Here is a 10,314-nt window from a genome sequence, read left to right as displayed (position 1 = left end):
CTCTGAAGGAACAAGCCACCACTCCTTGCTGGCACCCAGCAAAGCAGAGCCGTCCCGCGAGCAGCGGGCAGGATGCCACAGGAAGGTGGGTGCAAGGCAGGGGAACTGCAAACGCTCGCCCACGCTGGCAGCCACCTTCCATCCGGGTGTGCCAACACCTCGGCGCTGGCACGGCGGCACGGGCAATGCTCGGCCATCCTGGGACTGGGCACGGCAGAGGACCGTCGCACCAGGGTTGCCGCTGCTCTGTCCCCAAAAGCAGCGTGGCAGCTCGCTGCAGGCTATGTGGCATCACCCATCAGCTCGCGAGCAGCCAGCGGGTGCATCTGGGGCTGGAGCGCTGCACCCATGGGCTCGCCAGCTCCCGCCGTCCCCCCGCCCTGGCCATCTGCCCCACGCGGCTGGCTGAGACCTGGACACGTCCACGCCGTTTCCCCAAGACCTTTAATATCACTGAGAGGCGGCGGTGGGAAGCGGGGGCAGCTCCTGCCGCCCCCCACCCTCTCCCCCACCTCCAGCAGAGGCTGGAGCCAGGGGTGGGGGGCAGAGGCCGTATGCACCCCCCTCCCCGATGTGGGGGGATGCAGAGGCTCTTGATGCCCTGCCCAGCATGGAGGGGACCCTGGGGATGGGGGACCCCCTCCCAGGAGTGATGGGAGCACCGGGATGCCGGTGCCCAGAGCTGGGCGTGCATCCCACAGGAAGGGCTGCTCCCATATGCCTTGTCATTTTAAAGGAAAAAGACTTAAAAATAGAGGGAGGAGGAGGAAAAGCCAGAGCCGCCGGCTGCAGCCCCCGGCCCGTGGCTGTGCCGGGGCGTCCGGCCGGGCTCTGCCTCTTCGCCTGGAGCTGGGAGCAGAAGGGGCAGCCGAAAGCAGCCGGGGCGCAGGGTGTGGGGTCGGGTGGGCTGGCACTGCCCGGTCCCCGTGGGCTGCCCGGCCGTGGCTCCCCAGACCCGCTCCGCCGGTGGGTGGGTGGCCTCGCTGCCATTTCCCCTCCTGGCTGCCCGTGGGTTACCGTGGGGGGAGGCGAGAGGGCCCGGCGGAGGCTCCGGAGCCGGCGGGACCCCCGGCAGGTGCCGGGGTGTGGGGCTGGCGTGGCTCCCCGAGGGCTGCCCCGCTTGCGGACGAACCTGCGGCACAAGGGGAGAGCGAAGGGTCGGTGAAGGGGAGGGGGCTGCCACCTTGGTCCCCCTCCCACCTTGCAGGGAGGGGACGACACGGACCACCGTGCATGCATGTGTGTGCCCGTGTCCCCAAGCCGGGGTGGCAATGGGAGAGCCAGAGCCATCGGCTCCCACCTCCCGCTGCCTCCCCTGCCTGCACGCCGGAGCTGGGGCAGGGGGACACTCACCCGTGCGTCAGGCCTCCCGCTCAGACGTTTCGCAGGAGCTGGGGACAGAGAGCAGAGAGGTCCCCGTTAGTCCTCAGCCTCCTCCGCCTCCGGGCATCACCGGCAGCGCAGCGCCCCGGGGAACGCACCAGGGGATGGGGGGGGAAAACCCCGAGCAAGGGGAACCGCGGTCCCCCCGGCACATCCCGCTGGCAGCCGGTACGAGGGGACGCTGCGGTGCCAGTCACCCCATCCCATGCAGGGACCATGGTGGGGGACATCCACAGCACTGTCCCCTGGGAGCCCTGGGGTGCTGGACCCTCGCCCCGGACCACGCCAGGTGCTGCTCCATCGTCCTTGGGGTGCGGAGACCCCCCCTGCCAGGGGTGGGCGTCCGAGCCTGGACCGAAGGAGTGGGCACGGAGCGGGCAGGGATGGCCATGCCTCGCACACCGGCACACGCACACTGCGAAGCACAGCCCACGGCAAAGCCCTGGAGGAGCTTCGCCACTGCTCCCCCATTATAAACCTGAGCCTGGGTGGGGGTCCTGGGGCATGGCTTCCCCCACAGACCCAGTCCCGGGGGACGGCACGAGGCGGGGGGCACCGGGGCAATGACGATGCTGCTCCCTGCCCTTGGGGCACCCTCGGATACCCGTCGGGCGATGCACAATCTATGCCGGCAGCAGGACCCCCCCCAGAACAGCCGTGTCCTCAGGTTTATAACAGCAACAAGGGCCCGAGGGATAGCCTCGGGCGCGGTGGGACCGGAGAAGCTCTGTCCCACCGCCGGCCAGCGGCACCAGCGGGCCCTGTGGCTAAGCAAGGCTCCCACACCCGCGGGCAGCACGGGCACAGGTTGGGGGGATGCCCGGTGTGCGACAGCCCCCGGGAAGGACGGCTGTTGCACAGACAGACATCAGGACAACGGGGAGGGGGGGGGGTGCTGATTTGTGACCAAGACAGCATTTCAGAAAAATTGCCTGTTAGGGGAAAAATCAGGAGCTTGGCAGCATCCCCTCTTCTTGCATCACACGGTTTAGGACACCCCTGCACCCAGGAGACCACCCACCGGCCCCGAGGCCAGATAGGGCACCCAAAGGATCAGCTGCCCCCCCAGCTCTCTCCAGGGTGGCTGGAGGATGATGCTGGTAAATAAGGAATGGGAGCAGGGCCACACCCCCACACACCCCCAGATTTGGGGACCAGGACCCCCCCGGCGTGTGATGCAGGGGAGATGCGGGGACACCCCCCCCCGACACCCCCATCTCACTCACGGTTAGCGGGTCAGTAGCAAAAGCAGCCACACTGTTCCTCATCTCACTCTCATTGCCCCGCAGCGGGATGAGGGAGATGTTACCCAACCTGGAGTCCTGCTGCGACCGCGACGCACGCACCTTGGAGGTCTCCGAGGGCCACAGGGCCCCGCCGTTCTGGGGACAGAGGGGACAGCGGGTAGAGGAGGGCTGGAGACCCGCTTTGTGGTCCTCGGACACCCGGGGACCTCTCCTCCGCCCCCGGGATGCTGGTATTTAGGGATGCTTGGCTACCTCAAAGGGTTTCTGCTAGCCAAGCATCCCTGCGGGGCTGTCACCCCGCAGCCCTGCTCACGGCGCATGGCGTGCGCTGCCCGCTGCCTACCTGCACGTGGAGGAAGGTGGCGAACCACTCCCGCAGATCAGCCTGGGTGTCGCAGCACAGGTACCTGGGGGGACAGGGCGTCAGCAGCTGGAGGGGACAGCGGGGAGGGACGCGTCTCTGCCCGCTGCCGGGACGGCCGGCTGCTCCGGGCGCTCTTGGGGACGGAGCCAGGACCCGAGCCACCGCTTTGCACAAGGTCTGGCAGACCCCAGGGGACCGAAGGGGACAAGGGTGACAGCCACAGACCCCGGTGGTACCCTGAGTGGGTCTGCGGGTGCCCAGCCAGGCGCTATCCACCAAAATCCCCATCTACATCCCCGCGGCAAACACCCGCCAGCTCCGGAGAGCAGCCACCCCAGCAGTGTGTCCGTCTGTCCCGGGGGATGAGGTTAGCGTCCCTGTGTCCACCCCTTCCCTTACCATTGCTGCTTCTCGTGCTTCTCGTTTTCGTAGAAGACCGTAAAGCCCCAGCTGGAAGGGGAGAAGTGAAAACGTGAAGACCAACGTCCCAGGCTGCCCTGCCCTCTGCTCCAGCACTCCAGGCGTCAAAGCACCCCAGCAACCCCCCCGTCCCTGCCAACACCCCCTGTCCCTGCTAACCCCCGGTTCCTGCAAACCCCATGTCCCTGCAAACACCCCCTGTCCCTGCAAACACCCGGTTCCTGCAAACCCCATGTCCCTGCAAACACCCCCTGTCCCTGCAAACACCCCCCATGTCTGCAAACAACCTCCGCTCCTGCAACCGCATCCCTGCATGCCAGCCTCCTCCTTGCAAACCACCTGCAGCAAGGCTGCCCGGCACCCACCCAAAGCCCCGATGGGGGGGTCAGGGTCACAGCCTTGCACACTCACATGCACACACATGTACACACGCACGTACGCACAGGTTGCCTTCCCCGCAGTGCGGGGCGGCCCTGGAGCACGGGGATTTGAAGCCTCCCAGCAAGCCTGCGCGGCTCGTCACACACGCTCACGTGCACACACAGACATGCGCTCGCACTCGTGTGCACACACATGCACACGCTCACGTGTATGCATGTGCATGCACACACTCACACACATCCACTCATACGCACACGGACGCTGACACGCACGCACCCACAGGCACACATGCACAGACATATGCACATGCACACACATGTACACAACTTGTTGACGTGCATGCACACACATGCACACAGACATGCCCATGCACTCATGCACAGACATGCATGCACACGCCCACATGCACACGCTCACACACATGCACATGTACAGATGCACATATACATGCACACAACTCGCTGACATGCATGCACACATCAATATGCACACACTCACATGCGTGCACACACTGGCATGCATGCACACACCCACATGCACACACAGATATGGACATATACATATGCACATGTGCACACACATGTACACAACTTGCTGACATGCATGCACACACCCACATATACGTGCACACATGTATGCCCGTGCACTCATATGCACACACACTGACATGCCTGCACACACCCACATGCACACACCCACATGCTCGTACACATATGCACATCCACACACGCATGCACATGCATATACGCACATGCACACATGCGCGCACACACGTACAGAACTTGCTGACATGCCTGCACACACCCACATGCACACACTCACATGCTCATACACATATGCACATGCGCACACACATGCACATACACCTATGCACACATGCACACATGTACACAACTCACCGACATGCCTGCACACACTCACACGCTCATACACATACGCACATGCACAGGCATGCACATGCACGTACACATGTGCTCATACACACGTGCACACACATGCACATACACCTAGCAGCCACGCACACACGTACACAACTCGCTGACATGCCTGCACACACTCACATGGTCATACACATATGCACATGCACAGGCATGCACATGCACGTACACATGTGCTCATACACACGTGCACACACATGCACATACACCTAGCAACCACGCACACATGTACACAACTCGCTGACATGCCTGCACACACCCACATGCACCCACTCCCATGCATGCACACAGATGCTGACATGCATGCACACACACAAAGGCAAACTCAGGTGCACCCTCGCACACCCACGCACCCTCGCACGCCCACGGCTCCCCTCTCGCCCCAGTGCCAGGTCCCCGCTAGTCAGGGATGGGGCCGGATCCAGGCCCCTGGGCTGGCACTGGCCTGCAGAAGTGTCCTGCGAGCCTGCTCTGACATCTGGTGGCAAGCGGCACGGCCAGCAGGAGACATGTCCCAGCAGCCAAAACTGTCCCTGTCCCCATCCCCGTCCTCATCCCAATCATCATCCCCACGCCCATCCCCATCCATCTCCATCCCCATCCCTGTCCCCATCTCCACCTCCATCCCCATTCCTGTCCCCATCTCCATCCCCATCCCCATCTCCATCCCCACCCCTGTCCCCGTCCCTGTCCCCATCTCCATCCCTGTCCCCATCTCCATCTCCATCTCCATCCCCATCCCCGTCTCCATCCCCATTCCTGTCCCATCTCCATCCCCATCCCCATCCCTGTCTCCATCCCCATCCCTGTCCCCATCTCCATCCCCATCCCTGTCCCCATCTCCATCTCCAACCCCATCCATCCCCATCCCCATCCCTGTCCCCATCTCCATCCCCACCCATCTCCATCCCTGTCCCCATCTCCATCTTCATCCCCATCCATCTCCATCCCTGTCCCCGTCCCCATCTCCATCCCCATCCATCTCCATCCCTGTCCCCGTCCCCATCCTTACCCTCATCCCTGTCTCCAGCCCTGTCCCTGTCCCCAGCCCTGTCCCCAGCCCAGCAGGGCACCGCGTTGCTGCTCACCACGTTGGGGGCCGAAGCTTCTTCTTAATGCCCAGGTAGACCTTCAGGTTCCTGACGGGCCACTCCTTCTCCGGCTTGTGGCTCTGGGTGGGGAGAGGGACCCGGCACCAGGTTGGGGGCTGCAAGGCCACCGCCAGACCTTTCGCCACCCGTCCCCACCCGCTGGAGCCCACACCGATGCCGGGATGGGTCGGGAGGAGAAGCCATGGGGATGCGGTGACGGGGAAGGAGCTCAGCCCAGGTCTGGGCTTGCCAAGGACAAGGGTGAAGCCCGGGGTGGAGCAGAGGAAAGGGCAGAGCGGGTGCCCAGGTGCCATCGCCCCTGGCAGAGCCCATGGATGGAGAGGAAGCCTGTCCCCATGGCGGGGTCCCCCAGAGACGGTGCCGGTTGCCTTCAGAGCTGGGACCAGCACCGGCACATTGTGATGGGGTCTCGAGAGCCTGGCACTAGACATCCCCCATGGGGACACGCACATCACGCCCCTCCTCAGCATCACGGCCACGGCGATGGCAGCAGTGGCCCCAGCCCCGCTCTGCCAGCAGCTCTCTGCCCTGACCACGTCCCCAGACGTCCCACCACCGGCACGGCACGGCACAGCAGGTGGGCACCTCTCCACGGCGGGTGAAGATGGGCACCCCAACTCCCCGGTCCCGCTTAGGCTGTGCTGGGCTCCCCCCTACATCAGAGCATCCCTTGGGGCGCTGGCTGCGAGCCACATCCTGCCTCACCAAACAGCCTCCCAAAAAGAAGGATGGGGGAAAGTGGGATGTCCCGGCAAAGCCAGGGCATTGCCGGTGTCAGCCAGCTCCCTCCCCACGGTCTGCGCCGTGGCAGCGACCAGTCCAGGCGTCACCCATCGCTGGCAGACGTTTCGAAGGGGCAAAGCCTCACAGCCCCCTCCCTTCTCACCCGGGACCTCCCCAGTGCCGGCTGCGTCTTGCCATGCCGCACAAGCCATGCCCCAGCAGCGGGTGACATGACAGGGACCCCGGGGACCCCCCCATACGGCTGCCCGCCTGTCTTCGCGTGCAAGCGGCGTGACTTACAAGAGCCCGATCCAATGCCTGCGGGATGGGGGAGCCAGCTCAGCCCATCCCCTCCGTGCAGCACCGGCCCCTTCCCCATCCCCATCTCCAGCTGCCTGGAGCAAAGGGCAGCGGTACCCCCAAATCGGAGGACCCCGGATAACAGGGGTGTAAGGTGATGCACCCCCAGTGGGGGGGTCTGATGGGGAGGGATGGCAGCACTGGGGGGCAGCTCCAGCACACGCAACACCCCATCGCCTGAGGCTGCAGCATCCACGAGCACACGGCGATGGGCACAGGCGGGATTGGATTTGGGATTGACCCTGGGCAGCCTTGTAAGGGCAGAGGGCGCGGGAGCCCCTGCGCGTCCCGGCCGAGCCCCCCCAGGCTCCTCTACTCACGTTCTCCAAGGAGGGGGTCCGCTGCTTCAGGCTCTGTTCAACAGAGGACGGGGTTAAAGCAGATGTGGAGGACGCAGCGGGGGGAGAGGGGACCACCCCCCTGCAGACCCTACGCTGGGGACGGGGATGGAGGCAGCGATGGGCCAGGGTGCGGTGGCAGACCAAGGAGCCGGGGCAGAGGGAGCAGGGACCGGAGAGTGGGGAGCAGATGTCCCGGCATGGCCGGGGCGCCGGCATCCCATCCTGAGCCCGCTCAGGACCTGCTCTGGGAAAACTCTGGGTCTGGGAGAGTGACAGCACTGCTGGCGTCAGCCCCATGGCTGCCTGCGATGCCTGTGCAATGCCAGCCCCATGGCTGCCTGCAATGCCTGTGCAATGCCAGCCCCATCGCTGCCTGTGATGCCAGCCCCATGGCTGCCTGCAATGCCAGTGCGATGCCAGCCCCATCGCTGCCTGTGATGCCAGCCCCATGGCTGCCTGCAATGCCTGTGCAATGCCAGCCCCATTGCTGCCTGTGATGCCAGCCCCATGGCTGCCTGCAATGCCAGCCCCATGGCTGCCTGCAATGCCTGTGCAATGCCAGCCCCATGGCTGCCTGCGATGCCTGTGCAATGCCAGCCCCATGGCTGCCTGCACGCCCATGCGATGCCAGCCCACATGGGTCCCACATCCTCAGGGACACCCGGCACAGGGTCACAACACGGCACAGCTGGGAAGGAAAGTGAAGGCAGGGGAAGGGCAGGGCAGGGCAGGCAGGGGAAGGGAGCGTTGCCTCGCAGGCAGCCGGCAGGCAGGGCTCACCCGCACTTCCTTGTAGAGGCGCAGGCAGGCGTGGTTGAGGATGAAGTAGCGGTCGTGGAAGCCGGTGCTCAGGCCGAGCCCCAGCAGGTTCCTCTCCTCCCGAAACTTCATCATGCCGTGCTTGCAGTCGCCCACTCTGCTGGCTGGGGGCAGACCCCTGGGGGTCAGGCCCCCCAGAAAGGACACGGGGTGCAGCCAGAGCCAGTCCCATGGGGCAATAGCAAGGGCAACCCCCCCTCAGCCCCCTCACCGCAGACCCCCGGCTGCTGCCTGCTCCCAGCCCAGGCAGGGCAGGCAGGACCCTCTCCGCCACGGCGCTGTGTGCAGCACCCAGCTACGACCCCATATTGGGGGGCTCCCAGCCACGTGCTAACCGGGCTCCGCTTGCACGGCCAGGCAGGATGCGGCCCTGGGATGGTTGATCCCATGGGGATTCTCTGCGGGGTCGCAGTCGGCAGGACGGGGAGCTGTCCCCATCCCTGTCCCCATCCCCATCCCTGTCCCCATCCCCATCCCATCCCTGACCCCATCCCCAACTCCATCCCATCCCTGACTCCATCCCATCCCCATCCCTGTCCCCATCCCCATCCCATCCCCGACCCCATCCCCAACTCCATCCCATCCCTGACCCCATCCCATCCCCATCCCTGTCCCCATCCCCATCCCTGTCCCCATCCCCACCCCATCCCCGACCCCATCCCCAACTCCATCCCATCCCCAACCCCATCCCATCCCCATCCCTGTCCCCATCTCCAGCCCATCCCTGACCCCATCCCATCCCCATCCCTGTCCCCATCCCCATCCCTGTCCCCATCCCCATCCCATCCCTGACCCCATCCCATCCCCGACCCCATCCCATCCCTCCTCTCCCTGCCCTGGCTCCCTGGCTCCTCACCGAGGTAGATGAGCATGTTCTCCATGGACATCTGCTTCTTCACCACCAGGTAACTGTCGGTCCCCAGGCAGTGCAAAATGGGCAGGACTTTTTCCGAGTAGTGCAAGGGCCGTTCTGTCGGGCAGGGAGACAGGCAGGGGTCAGGCAGCATCCCTGGGGGCTGGCACCCACCAAGGCGGGGGGGTCACACGTGTGTCCCAAGGGTCTGCCAAGGTCCTGCCTGTCCCCGAGCAGACCTCCCTCACAGCACCATCGCCTTGTAACTGGATTCATTTCACGGTGCTGCCGCTTCCTAATGGTCCCCCCGGGAGGTGACTTTTGGCCCGTGGTACGCGCGCAGCGGGGACCGGCGGGGACCGCAATGTGGCTAAGGCACAACTGCCAACACATGCCGAAATTGCAGAACATGTATGTTTTGAACACGTAGCCTGCTGTAGCCAGGCTGGAATCTGCACGTGTGCTTGCAAAACATGCAGGGAGTTACTTCAAACACGCGTGTTTCCACGCAAGCGAAAGGCGAGGCAAGGATTTCATAACAGTTCATAGGTGAATATTCAAATTTAGGCTAATTTTAGCCCCTGCACAGCCTGAGGATCCTTTTTATTTTTAGTAACTGGGTGGTGCTCAGCTGAGCATGGCACTTCGGTGCTTCCCCAAGCGGAGCGGGGCAGGCAGCACCCACACTTTGCCGAGGGGACCTGAGCTTGACGGCTTGGGCTTGGCAAGGACCAAACCATCTCAGCAGAGGCTTTCAGTGATGCCCAGTGCACTGCCATGCTCAGCATCCTGCCTGTCTCCCTGCCAGGCACGGCCCTCAGGCACGCTCAGCCGGCAGCAGGAGCTCAAGGCACCGGCAGGCAGGACCGGGGTCTCATCCTGCTCATGCCAAGCTCTCACTTGCTGCAGCCTACAGGCACCCCAGGACTGCTCCCTTTGGTGGCCGGAGAGCCCAGACACCCCCGGCAAGCTTCAAAAGCATTTGAACCCCTAAGGGCGCAGACAGATGCCCTGTGGGTCCCGGCCCAAACCGCCGGCCCATCTGGAGCACTCGGCCACGTGCAACCTGGATGTGGCGAGCAAAGCTGCAGCACCACAGCCCTTCTCCCCCAAGCACCTGAAGCCTGTCCCAGCCTTGCTCCGTGGTGCGGTCCCCATGGGAGCCTTCTCACCCCCATCACCATCACCATCCCTATCTCCATCTCCATCTTCATTCCCATCTCCATCTCCATCTCCATCTTCATTCCCATCTCCATCTCCATCTCCATTTTCATTCCCATCTCCATCTCCATTTTCATTCCCATCTCCATCTCCATTTTCATTCCCATCTCCATCTCCATCTCCATCTTCATTCCCATCTCCATCCCCATCTC

The 10,314-nt window shown here is 64.0% G+C and overlaps 1 protein-coding gene across 1 annotated transcript in view; it reads right to left on the bottom strand.

Moving 5' to 3' along the window:
* Positions 1–1,103: 1,103 nt before the first annotated feature.
* Positions 1,104–10,314, bottom strand: part of ARAP1 (ArfGAP with RhoGAP domain, ankyrin repeat and PH domain 1) — a 35,174-nt gene continuing 25,963 nt past the window's right edge. Inside the window, 9 exon segments of the mRNA XM_059827407.1 lie at positions 1,104–1,132; positions 1,354–1,391; positions 2,610–2,765; positions 2,974–3,037; positions 3,394–3,444; positions 5,822–5,904; positions 7,249–7,281; positions 8,050–8,192; positions 8,945–9,058. Coding sequence (XP_059683390.1) covers positions 1,374–1,391; positions 2,610–2,765; positions 2,974–3,037; positions 3,394–3,444; positions 5,822–5,904; positions 7,249–7,281; positions 8,050–8,192; positions 8,945–9,058 — 662 coding nt within the window. The 3' untranslated portion in view covers positions 1,104–1,132; positions 1,354–1,373.

The sequence above is a fragment of the Gavia stellata genome, chromosome 1, assembly GCF_030936135.1.
Source record: "Gavia stellata isolate bGavSte3 chromosome 1, bGavSte3.hap2, whole genome shotgun sequence".
Taxonomy (NCBI): Eukaryota; Metazoa; Chordata; class Aves; order Gaviiformes; family Gaviidae; genus Gavia; species Gavia stellata.
Note: the sequence above shows the minus strand (reverse complement) of the source record. Positions and strands in the feature narration are given on the sequence as shown.